This window comes from Canis lupus, chromosome 14 (assembly GCF_011100685.1).
Source record: "Canis lupus familiaris isolate Mischka breed German Shepherd chromosome 14, alternate assembly UU_Cfam_GSD_1.0, whole genome shotgun sequence".
NCBI classification, from domain to species: domain Eukaryota; kingdom Metazoa; phylum Chordata; class Mammalia; order Carnivora; family Canidae; genus Canis; species Canis lupus.
This window is the reverse complement of record NC_049235.1, coordinates 6458493-6475099: the sequence shown is the minus strand read 5'-3', so window position 1 is coordinate 6475099 and position 16607 is coordinate 6458493. Positions and strand designations below refer to the sequence as shown.

Here is a 16607-nt window from a genome sequence, read left to right as displayed (position 1 = left end):
TGAACACAAAGAAGTGGATCATGTCTCATCACTGGGCTCCAGAGTCCCAGACATAACAATTCTGATCGCATTCTTCCCTTTGTTACACTGTGTAACTGGGATTCCAGAAGGGGATCTATGTCACTCTAGGTACTTCTCACCCAGGAACCTTTAATGAAGTGGTGATCTAATAGCAGGATTGCTAAATTATCCCCATCTGTCCTAATGGGCTCACCTCTACTTTGCCTTTTGAACCCACTTCAAAGATCTTGCCCTCACCCTACAGGTCCTAAATCACTCCTCTGGCCTGGATACTCTCACTGCTCTGGCACATTCCTGTTTGTGCTCTGTTGTACTTTGTGTTTCTGTCACCTGGCTCTTCTTTTGGTCTTTAAAGTCCTCTTATTCCATTTTGCATCCTGGACCATGAGCATCAAGATGGAGCAAGGATTCATCAGTCAGGCTTCTCTTGTTCCATTCCTCCTCAGCACATACCATCTGCCCTTTTTTTTTCCTTTTTTCAAACATGTCTGTAAATCTTATCCTCCTGCCTAGGATTTGTGCGGCATCTGGTGTGTGCTTATAAGCCAATAAATATTCAATATGAGTCTCACGATCATCTCCTATTCTTCACCTTCACCTGAATGGAACCAAGCCATGGTTTTGAATATGCAGCTCTTTATAATGTCAAAAGTCAATTTTAATCCCTGTCTGTATCGCATGATATGTAGGAAGGCCTTCTCTCCATCAGGCCGAGGAGCCTCCAGGGCAGTGTTACCTTGGTGACTACACTCTGGTCCTGGGTGTAGTTCTTAGGTTTTCAGCTCAGGAGCTTGATATTCTCAGTGTCCATGTTGATTAGACTCAGGGATGCTGACTCACGCCCACAGAGCTCAGATGAGGCAGATGATAAAATCAGAATACGGATTTATTAATTTACATCATGGCATGTAACTGTTTAGTGGATTGGATCCTCACGTCGGTCTGCACAGTACATTCTCTCCCTGTAGGCGAGATACTGGGAAGCCAAATTATAATCAGAAGGTTGTTTAGTGAGCGGGGCGTCAGAGCAAGGAAAGTTAATTACAGTCTATGATTAGAATTTTTAATGGTATCCAGCTCTAATAGCATGATATATCCAATTCTTTAACCAGAACACACCTGCCAGCCAGCCAGCCAGCTGGTCGCTTGCGCTGGCTAGTCAAGGTTGCCTTGGACTGAATACCCCAGTAGGCATTGCAGTGCTTGCTTCTGTGACTTGCCTGTAACCTGGCTCTATTTGTAGACCTCCTCACCTCCAAGACTGAGATTGTCCTTTAGATCCCTTGAGAGAAAGATTTCTTAAACAATACATCAAAAGCCATAAAGAGAATATCTGTAACTATAATAAAATTAAGAGCTTCTGTTCAGTAAAAAACACATAAAGAAAGTGAAGAGAAAAAAAAAAGAAAGTGAAGAGTAAAGTTATAAACTAGAAGCTATTCACTATATTCATAATACACACAACAAAGGGCATATGAAGAACTCCTACGACCAATAAGGAAAGCACAAATAACCAAGAGAAAATGGACAAAAGCCATGAGCAAGCATTCACAGAAGAGGAAACAGGTGTATCTGGTAAACATGAAGAGAGATGGTTACTGAGCAAGGATGTACAAGTCAAGACTGCAATGAGATGCCATTTTATTCTCTTTCGATTTACAAAAACCAAAACATTGGAGAGGAGGTGGATGATAGGATCTCTTACACATTATTGGTGGGCATATGAGTTCATAAAACCACTTAGGAAAATAGTTTGGCATTACCTTCTAAAGTTCACACCATATGGTCTAGCTATTTCACCCCAGGCATAAACCCAAGAAATTCTTACACACATACAACAGGAGACATATAAGAGAATGTGCACAGCAACACTGTTCATAATAGCAAAAACCTAAAAACAACTCCAAAGTCCACCAGTGGAAGAATGGGTGAATAAAGTATGGTATTTTCACATACTGAAATATTATACAACAGTCAAAATTTAATGATTTCCTTTCTAGTAAGTTCCAAATAACTGAACAGAATATAACTAATAATTCCTTTTCAGAAAGACATACAAAATTTGATAAAACTGTATAGAAAGGGAAGAAGGATAGGATACATGCTCAGACCCCTTTTCCTGTTCAAGTGCACCGATTCCCAGCTGCTATGAGTGTTGGCTGCCAACAGCTCAAGGCTCCCTCCCTCTCTGGAGAATTGCTGTTAGCCAAATAGAAGCTGACTCACACAGGAAGCTATGCACATGCTTTCTCTATATCACCTCCCCAAATGTCAGCCAATTGACTGACTAACTTGGGGGCGCAAGCAGCTAATCTTTTGCCTTAATGTAGGGTCACACTGTGGTGCAGTGTGGGCTGCAGAGCTCTGAATACCTTTTCCAGCTGATTTCACATTCTTACTTAGCTTTTTTCCCCTGTCTTGTCCTGCTTCCCCAACTCCCCTTCTCCTGAGAACTCCCTCAATAAATCACCTAAACAAGAATCCCATCTCAAGCTCTGCTTCTAGGGAAATGGACTTAAGACAATAGGAAGTGAAGAGCCTGGGATTCTGAATGATGATTACCTTAGATGGGAAGAGACAGGAGGTGAAATAGGGGCCAGGGTTCTATGGTTAGATTCAGGTTCTGTTTTTTCGGGTATTTATTACCTAATTAAAAACAAAACGAAACAAACTCTAACTCGATAGCTACATAAATCATAAGAGAGAGCATGGATCAATGATGAGCATGCCATTACCCGAGGATTATGATTAACCTATTTCTATGGACTTGAAATCTAGTTATTAAAATGTTCATAAAGGAGGGGATCCCCCTTTATGGGTGGGATTGGGTTTGGCAGGCGCCAAACCACTCAGTGGTTTGGCGCCTGCCTTTGGCCCAGGGCGAGATCCTGGAGTCCCGGGATCAACTCCCGCATCAGGCTTCAGGTGTGGAGCCTGCTTCTCCCTCTGCCTGAATCTCTGCCTCTCTCTCTCTCTCTCTCTCTCTGTGTGTGTGTCTATCATAAATAAATAAATTTTAAAAAATGTTCATAAAGGTACAGATTTTAACAGAGAAAATGTTTTACTATTCCGTATGCATTTATTGAGGGTCTAGTGTGTGCCAGGGACAGTTTTAGATGCTGGCAGTGGATTGGCAAACAAGAAGACAAAATTCCTTCTTGCATGGAATTTCATTGTAGTTGGAGAGACAAAGTACTCAAGAAAACAAATTAAAAATTTTAATTTAGTTAATAAGAGCTGCCATAAATAAAAAAAACCTTGCTGCTGGAAGGACCAAGATGTGTGGTGGTGGGGCCTCTTGATTGGAAAAGTTAGAGAAGATGGTGTTTGGGCTTGTGGTATAAAATTACTCTTAACACTCTTCTTTGTATTCTTTTTGTACTACCCAAACCATATGAAAAGTGTAGGTTATATGTTATTATCCCCATGTTACAAGTGGAAAATCTTTTTTTTTTTTTTTTTTAGTATTTATTTATGATAGTCACACAGAGAGAGAGAGGCAGAGGCACAGGCAGAGGGAGAAGCAGGCTCCATGCACCGGGAGCCCGACGTGGGATTAGATCCCCGGTCTCGAGGATCGCACCTTGGGCCAAAGGCAGGCACCAAACTGCTGCGCCACCCAGGGATCCCAACAAGTGGAAAATCTCCAGAGCACTGTGTTTCTTGCCTAAGACAAATACTATTTTCTGTTCTCTAAGTGAAGACCCCACCGAAAAAGAGAAAATTTGAGCTGTAAACATTCATGGACACAAGTTAAATTTCCGAAACATGCTTAAGCTTGAAAGGCTTTCTTTTTTTTTTTAAATTTTTATTTATTTATGATAGTCACACACACACAGAGAGAGAGAGAGAGAGAGAGGCAGAGACATAGGCAGAGGGAGAAGCAGGCTCCATGCACCAGGAGCCTGATGTGGGATTCGATCCCGGGTCTCCAGGATCACGCCCTGGGCCAAAGGCAGGCGCTAAACCGCTGCACCACCCAGGGATCCCTGAAAGGCTTTCATACCTCATCCAATCAGTCTCTATGAATTTTTTTACTATTAAGGATACTGATGAGGATAGAAAAGAGATTGATAGAAATCCATTGATAATGGAAATTGATAGAAATCCATTGATAATGGAAAAAGTATTCTGAGGGTTTTTTTTTTTTTTTTTTTTCCAGTACTGGGGGTGGGAATGGTGTTTGCTGAACCTTTCCCAAGTCTTACACCTAGTCTTGTTGGTGTCCAAAAAAAGACCTCTATGACATAGCTGACAGGGTGAGGGATACAATCCATGGCTATCGATGAGATTAGCTGTCATCTCTGTGCTGCCCACTTGAAATCAGAGCCACCCGTTGAACTGCAGCCCCCTGAGGACTGACAGACAACAACATCCACTTCTGTCTTATGGGTTATAAAATGGTGAAGAGCAGCAGGATAGCCCAACTCTTTCGCTTGGCCGTGTGTCCTTGGGCCTTGCTATAATCTCTGGGAGGTCCAGTTTCCTTTTATTTAAAATGAGAATAATGGTACTATTTATAATAGCAAGAGAATCAAGAGATTCTCAATAAATCAGGAGAAATTAGTATGCTGAGTATAAAGGTATGAAGCACCTTATCTGGCAACAGAAGTTCTCAATGTGTGTTAGCTTGAATTATCATTCTCACCAAGTGGTAGACATTCATTTATGGATCAGGTGGTTGGCATTTCCCCTTATTGCCTTTAGATTTTTCATGAGACTCAATGGCAAAGATCTCAACAGTTCCCAGAAAAGTGCTCGTTGGATGCTAAGTCATTTTTAGTATTACTTGAGTTTTGAAATATTGGTGTTCTTTCTTTGAGAGTGTTCCCATGTTAAGTAATATTGATGCCCCTTTCCTGGGTTAATACAAAGGATTGTTGCCTGAAACCTTCACAGGTCCAGCTTTCAAGCAGGACCATCAAGTCTATGGGGTCACCTTTGATTTTTACAGGTGCTGGGAAGACCCTGCTGTACATCTGTTGCGAATGAAGTCGAGGGTATGTTCTAGCTCTGGAATGTCCTATATAGGTTGCACTTCTTTTATGTCACTATACTAGGACCAACTATGAAGAGCCATCTGTATTGTTATCATCATCATCCTTATCTTTCTGTTTGATGAATTTTGGACCTTTGCCAAACCACACAGCTTGTAATATAAATTCACTCCACTATTTGTATTGAGCCTTAAATCATGAACACCAGCTGTTTCTCGTATTTGAAGTAAAGCTCCAGGTGTATTGGGGGGCATCCAGAGAGCACAGTTTTTTTCTCCTCAACAATGTATGGGTACTCTGGTGTGGCTGGGCAACTTGCTCCTTTAATGTGAAAAGTGAATCTCGTAGTTTTGGGGGGGGGGGGTCTTGGTTTTTGTTTTGTTTTGTTTTTTGTTTTTTTAATCTCCTACAAGGTGAGTTCAGCAGCTAGTGAATATTTGTTGATTTGATTTGCTGCAGGGGCAGCAAGTTAACAATTGCATAAGCCATACTTTCAACAAGTTCAGGCAGCAGAAAAAGAGTACTTTTTCTGACCAATCAGTGGAATTCTGGAAAGCAGTTTGGAATGCATGTGCCTAAATTCTACGAGAGATAGAGCATAAATTACACCTTCAGAGATAAGAAAGACTTGATATTGGTTACATTGCTTGAATTTTTCTAATGATTTATAGTTTTAAAATGCTTTTATAGATACTGGATAATTAAATTATCACAACCACCTGGTGATATATGCAGGATGGCTATTACTATTCCTGTTTGATGAGGAATCTGAGTTTTAAAGAGGTGAAGTAACATGCCCACAGATGGAAATGATTAAGCAGATTTTCAGGATTAGCCCTTATAGGTTGTTGCTTAGGAAGTAATTTGAATACCTTTAAAATGCACAGCTTTCCTCTAGCCCTTCTGATCTCACACCCCTATATTATCTGCCTGGCTCCTGAAAGCCATGTTTCCCATTTTGCGGTGATAAGAGGAGATGCAGCGCTCTTCTCTGGCTGCCCCGGCTGGCTGATGACGACCACAGTTGAGGGGCATTGCATGTGGTTCCTGTGGGTCTGCCTTTCTTGTACCCGTGCCTGAGATTGCCATTCAGGCAAATCATAGGGTATTGTTTTAATTATTATAAAATATCTAGAATGGGCCCCAAACACTATTTCCATGCTTTAGGCCTTTAGGCCCTTTCATAGGAGTTAGACAACCCATAGAACCACCAAACCCCATCTTTAACTATTAGCCTCTCAAAATTTGGATGACAAAATGTCTCCTCTCAACAAGCAAATAGATATATTCTTCTTAAGTATTTAAACAACTTGGACTAACCTTAGGAGATCATTAACCTGGATTTGGGGCTTATAATTTTCTCAAGGGCAGAGCCAAGGTTTTATTTATTTTGGATCACCAGCGCCTAAGCATATACTGATGCATCATAAAGATACACTGAATGGGGGATCCCTGGGTGGCGCAGTGGTTTGGCGCCTGCCTTTGGCCCAGGGCGCGATCCTGGAGACCCGGGATTGAATCCCACATCAGGCTCCCGGTGCATGGAGCCTGCTTCTCCCTCTGCCTATGTCTCTGCCTCTCTCTCTCTCTCTCTCTGTGTGACTATCATAAAAAAAAAAAAAAAGATACACTGAATGAATACCTGCAGTGGTGTCAATTTCACATCTGATCCAAAAGCAGCCCGGTGTTTTCTTTCCACTTAGTTAACTGTCTGAGGCCAGCTGCCTTCCTCAGCTCTGAGTACATTGCCACGGCATTGTTCTTTTCTGATGGATATGGGAAACACACAGGTCAGGGAAAGCAAAGCCCTGCTGCTCCAATTTCAGCAAATCTCTGTTAGAAAACTCAGAGACTTCCAGGCCCAGTGGAAAAGGAAGGATGACCTATCTCATCATCGTGAAGTGGTATTTCTAAAAACTCTTTCAGAGGCCGCTGTTGGTGGACAGGTATTAACTTGTTAAGGGGGCATGTCAAAGAAAAAGGCACCAGATCTTCCTTCCTCCCTCCCTCTTGCCCCAGGGCCATCAGTAGGATCAATATTTAAGGGGCATGTTTCTCTGTGTCCTCAGGCTCCCTGGTGCCTGGCAGGTCTAGGGGCCTTCCATTTGCCCTGGAAAATAAATGAGGGACTTATGTAGCCAAAAAGATATTTGATCAGGCTGGATAGTGGACATGTTGCTAGGTTGGGGAAGGCCTGGTAACGAATTGCACTGGCCCTTGGGAAAGGGTGTTTCCCCTCCTTGCCAGGGCTGCAGGGTGGCAGAAGGGTATAGGTGCCTGCTCCAAGGCCTCAGAGGCATCACAACCTTTAGAAATGAAACCAGGAGAAGCCCCTGGGTGGTGGAGTCGGTTAAGCATCTGACTCTTGGTTTCTGCTGGGGTTGTGATCTCAGGGTTGTGAGATGGAGCCCTGTGTGGTGTCCCACACTTAACACGGAGGCTGCTTGAAACTCTCTCCTGCTCTTTGTGCCCCATCCCCCTCGCTCTCTTTCTCTCTCTCTCAAAAAAAAAAAAAAAAAGTAGGAGATTAGGAAAAGGCAGTCCAGACATACTTCCCTTACTCCTAATAGGAGAAATAGTAACAAGTTGATCAGTGTTTTCCGGAGTCGCTCAAACTCGATGGGGCTTTTCCTCCAGCAATATCAGGATTTTACTTTTTATTTCTCTGACACTTGGATCCAAATCTGTGGACTGTTCCCTAACTTACCTTCATCAATATATGAGCAACATAAGGTTCAGAGTAAAGTTGTTGCTTAGGACCTAATGGCTGGCCCTGTGTTCTAAATCTGTTTTTCAAGTGTCTGTCAGTTTCTCACGATCTCAACACCCGGGAGTATTTCTGTGGTCCTGAGAAAGGATAGGCTTCACTCTTATTGCAAGACCCATTTCTAGAGGCAGGCTGCCTTCTCCTTTCAGACGTGATAAATTCCTGAACATGTATGTACATAAAGCCCACAGTATGAAAGTCTAGCAGGAGACACAGACTACAATGAGAACTATATTTCCAGTGAGCCAGCACCTTTCTACTCAGAGCTGAATGCCAAAATCAGGCTATACCAGGAAGCTTGTCACCATCTCTGTTCTTGCTCTGACCCTACTGAATCAGAATCTGCATTGCACGTCATATACCCAACAAAGTTTTGGAAGCAGCAAGCTAAACATAAATACTACTCATTACTCCTCACCTCATAATCTTTTGGACAGGCGGTTGCCATCCTGCCTATGCATGAGAATCACCTGGGGGCTTTCGTAAACTACTGATGCTTGAGTGGTTACAATAGTCTGGGATCGGTTACAACAGTCTCTGGACGTTGGTTCTATAAAAATCTGCCCAGAGATTTTTGGGGCAGCTGAGGCAGAGGACCACTGTTTTAAACCCAATCTCCAGTGCCATCTCTGCAGTGTCCTCTGTGACAGTCGGGAGACAATTCTCCATGGATCTCTTACGTTTCTGCATGTCCAGATCATACCAGATTCGAAGAACAGACATCATAAAAGATTTCGGGTTCCTCCCCTCACGGTTCCTCCTGTGTAATTCCTCCTACTGCCTGTCCAGATATCGCCTGGCCTTCTTCTTGGAAAATGGGGCCCGAGGTCCTGGCACAAATTACATGCATTGCTATGAATAACAAAGTCCTTTGTCTCTGGCCTGGGATTTTGGTTTCTTCTGCCAGCGTCCATGAGATTGTGGCACGCCAATGTATCAGCTTGAAGGTAGGACACAATCTTCAAGCTTTCACGGTTCCTGACAACATAATAATAATAGTTTCGTTCTCTTGACCAAATCAATACCTCGCTACCTGGATTGATCCAGCGAATGTCCAGGTGAGGCTATTTCCTTCCAGAATGTTTACCTCCATCCTTAGCTCAGTTTGCATCAGATTTACCTCAATTGTTTAATCACGGGTGCTAATAATTTTGGTTTACATTTGCCACCAGTTTTTACAAAATGTGGGCAAAATGCACAACACTGCTGTTTAGATGAAACCAAAAAAGATGTGAAGCTACACTGGCAGACCGCCCCCACCCCCCGCCCCCTCACCTGTGGTCCTCCTATTGGTGTACAGAAGTCTGCTGCCGCAGAAGAGACTGTATTCAGTATACACAGGAATGTCCCCAAATAATTGATGTCCGTCAAAGAGAGCCTGAAGTTAACATGCACCCAGCATTTGTTTAAAATTCTTGATCCCAAAGGCCTGCCAGAGGAAGAAGGAACTGACTCCTTGTGACAAAAAGGAATGGCAAAGATGAAAATCCCCACCAGATACCAGGTTCCAAAAAGAGAACCTTGATGATAGCAGTGCTCAAAAAGCAGCTACCCCCCCCCCATAGTACATTGATATCAACGACAGTGAAATTCTTTGATGTCTGTCAACATTGATTTAAATAAATTTTAATCAAAAAATCAGATTTTGCCATTCAACACAATGTAAGAGGAGAGGCACTGTAGAAACAAAAGCATGACAGTGTGAGGCTTTTCAAAATAAATCAGTTCCTGAGTATTAGGCCATTATTCTTCAGATTTTTTTAATCCTGCACCCCTTTAATGAAAAAATTGTTAACATGTCACACTCAACATACATTATTACATATTTATAAATTCCGTGTAAATACTGTTGTACTCATGTATTTTATAAAACACAAAAATTGAAATAAAAAAGGATGAGACAAAAGTACACAAAAGTCTTAATTATTTCTTTCCTCCCCCCAATAGGAGTGAATGCTTCACTTTGGAGATGATTGAATTTGATTGGAGTGCTTCTAATACCTGTCTCTGAGCTATATTTTTTATTTTTTAAAAGATTTATTTATTTGAGAGAGAGAGTGTGTGTGTGTGTGTAAGAGAGAGAGAGTGCAGGGAGGGGCAGAAGGAGAGAGAGAATCCTCAAGCAGACTCCTGCTGATTGCAGAGCCCTACATGGGGCTCGGCTTGATCCCATGACCCCAAGATCACCACCTAAGCAGAAATCAAGAGTTGGACACACAACCAACTGAGCCACCCAGGTGACCCAGTGAGGTATATCTTTAAATATAAAAGAGACAATTCAGTGAGAACACTTGCTCTATGGAACCTTGTAGTCCCCCCAAACCTATTATTATTATTATTTTGGCCCTTTCCAGAAAGTTTGCTGTCCCTTGACAGGGAAAATGTCGGGTCATATTCCCTTTCTTCCACATGGTAGGGACTTCATAAGCTCCTCACAGGGCCGTATAGATAGCACTATAGTCCAAGAGACTGGCCCTGTCTGTAGCTGCACCCAAAGAGTAGGAAGTGACTTCTTGGGTGGTGGTTGCCAACCTTCCATGTTGCTGGGAGCAGGCTCTTGGGCTGTAGTCTTGGCATCTCACAGTGATCATTAGCTAGGTTCTGGGAGACCAGACCCTCAGCCACAGGGTGGTGAGAACTGTGGGCTGGAAGCCAGAGCATGTCATTGGGGAAACCCTCAGCCTTATAGACACTAGGTGGAAACAGGTGGGAGCTCAGTGTTCCCTTAGGAGTTGGCTGGACCAGTAGGGAAGAAAGTGGGTGTAGTGCAGTTGGCAGGAGGCCAGCTGGGTGCCCAGTTGAAGGCAGCCATGTAGCAGAGTGGCCTAAGAAGCTGTTACCAACTGTTTGACCTAGGTTTGGGGTTGGACACTAGTTCTGAGGGAGGAGAAGGCAAGACCCTGGTATTGGAAAGCTCCCTTAAGGATGACACCAAGTGAGGTCTCTGGTTGTGAGTGGTGGGGAATGGAGTCCAGTAACTAAAAATGGGGAGCAGAACAGAGCAAAGGTCTGAGCAGATGGAGGCAGAGCTGGTTGCACAGGCAGGGGTGAAGGCCTAGGAGGCAAGGATTTGTTCCCCCAAACTTTGGGCAGTCATTGGAATAAGGGAATCAGCAAATCAATCAATATGTAGGCAGGTTGTAGGCAGTGGCCTGGGCTATAAAATGCAGGGCTCCTGAGTCACATAGGTGAAGAAGACACAGCCCCAGCCCACAAGGAGATTGTTTCATGGTTAGATTGATGCTCGCAAACAAGCAGAATCTATACAGTGTGTAGTGGTGGAGGGAGCACAAGGCATGATCAGTTAAGTTGAAAATATGGTCACTTGACTATGGCTTCCCTGGGGGTGGGGGGTGGCCCCAGTGTAGGATTTTGAACAATGAAGTGGGTTTGGAAACTCCAGAGCAGCATTACCCACCTTTTGATGGGTTATTGTTTTCTTGGATTTTTGCTACTCGATTTCCTCAGAAAGCACCTGCCTGGCATATTTCTGGAAGGTGGGTGGGATAAGCCTGTTTTTTGTTAATTAAATCACATTTTGAGTGTACCAGGGGGAGCTGGCTATGTTAAGAAACTGTGGTAAATCCTCTTGTTAATCAAAGAATCATTTTGTAATGTGAATGATGACACTCCTGTTTTTCTGCGTTTTAAAATTACATTTGATATATTTATTTCCATTAAACACCCAAAGGGGACTTTTGGAAATCAAACATAATTTAGTTTGGGAATCTTATTTGTAAATATTGGAGTACCTCATGCTGTCTCTGGAGACCCTCAGGGAGGTCCCCAACCAAAGTGGGAATTAATACCTTTCATGAAGAGGGATTCAGGGCAAGAATCAGATTTCCTGCAACCTCCCCACCCCACTTTGGCTAGTTAACTCCTTCGTATCTTTACCTAACTCAACTTAAATGCCCCCTTCTTGTGAGCTTCAATATTTTTGTGTTGGTAAAATAGGCATCATGTTAAACTTACCTTTATCATTTTTAAGTGTACAGTTTAGTGGCATTATGTCCATTCACATCATTGTGAGACCATCAATTCAATCCACCCTCCAAAATTCCTTCATCTTCCTCAATGAAACAGTGGCCCAGGGAAACACTAATTTCCAGGTCATCCCCCACCAGCACCTGCAAACCACCCTTTTGTTTTCTGTCCCTGTGCATTTGAGTACTCTTGGTATCAAACACCGCCATTTATTTATTTACTTATTTATTTATTTACTTACTTACTTATTTAATTATTAATTAATTTATTTAGAGAGGAAGGTGCGGGGAGGGACCCAGAAAGAGAGAGAGAGAATCTCAAGCAGATTCCACTCCGGAGGAGGAGCTCGACCTTATGATCCTGAGATCATGACCTGAGCCAAAATCAAAAGTTGGATGCTTAACTGACTAATCCACCCAGGTGCCCCAAGCTTCACTCTTTTAATTGGTTATGCAGTACAGTGTTTAAAGAGTCAAATTGTTTTATAAGACTTGTTATAAAAAGCAGCCAAGCAGCCAAAGAAGTTCCTCCCTCCCACATTTTACTCTTCAGCAACAATCATATTGAATTCTTTCAGTCTTGATGTTCACATCCATAAACCTAGGGAAGGTGCTTATATTGCTACTTCTGGATTTTTCTATTATAGGGCATTTTCTATTGATTTCTCACTATGAAAAATAAGAATTTAGCTTTCCCATAATTCCTTTGAAATATGTTTTACTGTGAAATGTATCATATATAGGAGAGTCTGTATCAAACTTCCATAGCTTGTTAAAAATAAAATACTGTTTACTTGTTCAGCTTAAGAACAAGATTGGAGGGCAACCCGGGTGGCTCAGCAGTTTAGTGCCTGCCGTCAGCCCAGGGCATGATCCTGGAGACCCAGGATTGAGTCCTGTGTCAGGCTCCCTGCATGGAGCCTGCTTCTCCGTCTGTCCGTGTCTCTTCCTCTCTCTCTCTGTCTCTCATAAATAAATAAAATCTTAAAAAAAAATCACTTAAAAAACATAACAAGACTGGGCAGTGTTAGAAGCCTGTATGTGCCCCTCATTGTGCTCCCTTCTCTTTTCCAGATGAAACCACTAATCTGTGCTAATAATTTCCTTCCTTTTCCTTATAATTATCCTGTGTGTACATATTCTTAAACAGTCTATTGTTTAGTGTTACCTGTTTGTGAATGCATATAAATGGAAACATATGGTATGTGTTTTGATTTTGCTCCTTTCACTCAGCTTTATAGTTCTGAGGTTTGTGCTTTGGATGCATGTAGCTATAGCTGATTCATTTTCTCTACTCTGTTTTTTTTTTTTTTCTATTTTAAAGATTTTATTTATTTACTTATTCATGAGAGACATAAAGAGAGAGGCAGACATAGGCAGAAGGAAAAGCAGGCTCCCTGCAGGGAGCCCAATGTGGGACTGATCCCAGTACCCTGGAATCACACCCTGAGCCAAAGACACTCAACCACTGAGGCACCCAGGTGCCCCTGCTCTGTTGTTTTCTATATGAATACAATTACATCTCCATTTGTTCAATCTTGTCTAGATAATTGGTGCCCATGAGCAATAATTTCTCTAGGTGACATGGGCAGGAGTGGAATTGTGAGGGCATAGGTTGTGCAGTACTCTTTCAACTTCACTAGGTAATGACTGTTTTCCAAAGTAATCTTACCAATTTAAACTTCCATCAGGAGTGGATGAGAGAGGCTACTGCCTCCTCTCCTCCTGCCATCCTTGCTAACACTGGGTATTCACTGACATTAATTTCTGCCAATTTAGTTGGTATGATATGGTAATTTTATTGTGGTTTTCATCTGCTTTCCTTTGATTACTTCTCATTTTCATATTTTGAAAAGATCATTTGTGAGTCATCTTCTGTAAAATGACCTTTTATATCTTGTACCCATTAAAAAAATTAATGCACAGGTGTTCTTTATATATCATGGATATCAATAGTTTACCGGTTGTATGTGTTGTAAATATGTCCTCTCAGTTTAAAGTTGGCTTTCTACTCTCTGTCAAGGATTGTAAGAACAGAAGTTCTTAAAATTTATTTTAATTTGATTGATTTTATCCATCTTTCCCTTTCCGGGAATGTTTATGTTCTTTTTTCCCTTATGTCTTATTTACAAAAATTATTCACAATCCCAATGTCAGAAAATATTCTCTATATTGTCTTCCAAGTGTGTTATACTTTTGACTTTTACATGTGAATCTTTTAATCTACCTGGAATTGATTTTTATGTGTGGCACAATAGGGATTTAAGCCCATTTTTTCCATCTACATCTACAGTCATCCCAGAAACATACATTGAATAGTCTATTTCACAGTGGTCTGCTGTGCCAAGTCTGCAAAAAATGAAGTTTCCAAATATGCTCAGATTTGTTTCTGAGGTCTGTTCTATTTATCTATCTGTGCCAATACTGTAGTGTCTTAATTACTATAACTCTATAATATGTTTTAATGTGTCATGTAGAAAGCCCTCCCACTTTGTTCTTCAGGATTGTCTCAACTCTTAGGACATTTATTTGTGGTTTTTGGTATATGTTTCTATCAGCTTATAAAGTTTTGTGGAGCTGTTGGACTTTTGACTACAATTACCTTGCATCTCTGCAAGTACATGAGCACTTAAAGATATGTACATAAGTACATGAAGATAAAACTGCAGAATGTCCAAGACAAGAAGATCAAAGCAACCAGGGGTAAGAAAAAATCGCCTGCTAAAGAACAGTAAAGAGACTAATTAATTACCTTTTAACAGTAAAAATGGAAGCCAGAAGACTGTAGGAGAATGTTTCCAATGTGCCGAGAGTAAAACAATAATCAACCTGGAATGGATATCCAGTTAAACTCTTTTAAGAATGAAAGCAAAATAGGGGTTCCTGGGTAGCACAGTCGGTTAAGTGTCTGGCTCTTGGTTTCAGCTCAGGCTGTGATCTCAGGGTTGTGAGATCGAGCCCTGCTTTGGGCTTTGAACTCAGCATGGAGTCTGCTTGAGATTCTCTCTCCCTCTCCTTACCTCTCCCATCTGTGCTGTCCTAACTACCTTGCACCCAAATAAATAAATAAATAATAAATCTTAAAAAAATTTTTTGAAACAAATAGAGAATATCACTAAAGGAAAGTTTCAAAAGATATACTTCAAGCAGAAGGAAAATGACCCTAGATGTTCTCCTCGGAGGAAGATCAGAGACTGGGCTTAAGAGAACTCTTCCAGGGGAAAGTTTGCTTACCTCTCAGGTGTCTGGCTTTTATTCCTTTTTGGGATCTGTAGATTCTTACCCTCATGCCAAGTCAGTGATACGTATTTAAAATTATTAAAGATATTTTATCCAGCATTTTCTTGTTTCATGTGGGCAGGATTGTTTAGGTATCTAAACCACCCACCTGCAGGAGATGAAAGTCCTCCGACAGAACTTCAGGATACTCTCACTGTCTCCTCAGTCTGTATGAAGTCCATGCTACCTGTCCTCATGGCACATGCACCAGCTATATTTTTACAATTATTTGTATGCTCTTTAAATTCATTGTCTATTAGAGATCTAAGGGCCAGGTCTGTATTGTTCTCTATTTTATTCCCACAGCTTAGCAAGTGCTTGGCACATAGCAGATATTTGGTAGACATTTATTGAGTAAATGATCAGAAGAATAATTAATTTTGAGTGAGAAGCCTGTATTAGGTATTAAGTCAAGCACAGCTGTGTGTTTCTGCTTCAAATCCAGCCATTGGAGGCACGGCTTCAGGGCTAGGTGAATTCCCACAGAACTCTGCTGTGTAATGTGATAGCCATTAGCCACCAGTGGCTGTTTAAATTATTGGAATTAATTAAAATAAAATAAAATAAAATAAAATAAAATATTCAATCCCCTAAACACACTGGCCACGTTTCAAGTGGCTAGGGGCTATCCTATTGGCCAGTGCACACAGAACATCTCCATTATTACAGAAAGTTCTATTGGAAGGGCTGCCATAGCATTCTCAAGAATTCTGAAGTGCTCCCTTCTCTCTCTTTCTCTTTTGCTCACTCTTGATCTTTCTGTCTCTCTCTCCCTACCCCTAAACCAAAAATACAGGAATAGTTGTCTTATTATTAGTGACTTAAATGATGCTTTTGAACAAGAAGATGCTGGATACTTTTGGTGACTAGCACCATCCCACTTTTTTTCTTTTAAATTCCTGAGCTATTGTTTACTAGTACATTCTTTTATTCCTATTTCTACTAGAGCTGAATGTTACTTGGGTGGAAAGCCTAATTGCTTTCTTCTCTAGGTCCTTAAAGCCTTTGCTAATGTTTCTGTCTGAGAGTTCCCAAAGCCAGGGTTCTAGGAGAGTTTGGCATATCTGAACAGCTGAACCACAGAATAATGGAGTAGGTCCGGCGGGGTGTGGGAGCAGGGCATCCTGTCAATAAAAGAGCTCCCCTCTCTGCACACATGGCCAGTTAATTGGCCATTCTGGGAAAGTATGGATGGGGAGGGGGGCTTCTGAGAATCGCTGGTGACAGTTAAGTGGCCTTTTGTTGACGTCCTCTGCTGAACAACTTTGTTGGATTTAGCCTCTGCTTTTTCCTCTGCCTCCTGTGGATTTTCTGTTAGGTTCATTTACCATTCAGGCATCATCTTTCATTCTCCCCTTCCAATATGACTGCTTTGTGTCCTGGCCTTGGCTTTATTCCTGCTCTTCCCAGACCATAAAGGGGGCTGTGTGGGGTTTCGGCAGGATCGAGAAATTGACTCTGCTGTCTGTTGAGAACCATAATGATTGCAGTAACCTTGGTGTCTAGCAGAGGATGCGCTACCTGCGCCAGCCTGATGGCGACCAGCTGAAGATAGAG

At 41.9% G+C, this 16607-nt stretch overlaps 2 protein-coding genes and 1 long non-coding RNA gene across 11 annotated transcripts in view; 2 read left to right on the top strand and 1 right to left on the bottom strand.

Moving 5' to 3' along the window:
• The window catches only part of CPA4 (carboxypeptidase A4), a 27060-nt gene extending 21865 nt beyond the window's left edge, over positions 1-5195 (top strand). The window contains exon 11 of the mRNA XM_038556520.1: positions 4976-5195. Coding sequence (XP_038412448.1) covers positions 4976-5013 — 38 coding nt within the window. The 3' untranslated portion in view covers positions 5014-5195. The remainder of the gene's footprint in view (positions 1-4975) is intronic.
• CPA5 (carboxypeptidase A5) overlaps positions 1-16607 on the top strand; it is a 39064-nt gene that overhangs the window by 517 nt on the left and 21940 nt on the right. For 2 of the 9 annotated variants that reach the window (XM_038556512.1, XM_038556511.1), the window contains exon 1: positions 15747-16142. The exons of 1 other annotated variant lie outside the window; for it this stretch is intronic. The gene's annotated coding sequence lies outside the window, so the exon portion shown is untranslated. Of the gene's footprint in view, positions 1-15744 lie in introns of those variants that run through there. 6 more of the 9 variants (XM_038556515.1, XM_038556516.1, XM_038556518.1 and 3 more) reach the window with 5 other exon arrangements.
• On the bottom strand, positions 692-15779 carry LOC111098728. The gene is made up of 3 exons (XR_005369303.1): positions 15160-15779; positions 6661-6784; positions 692-997 (listed from the first exon to the last, which is right to left on the bottom strand). It is a non-coding gene; the product is annotated as an uncharacterized LOC111098728 (long non-coding RNA).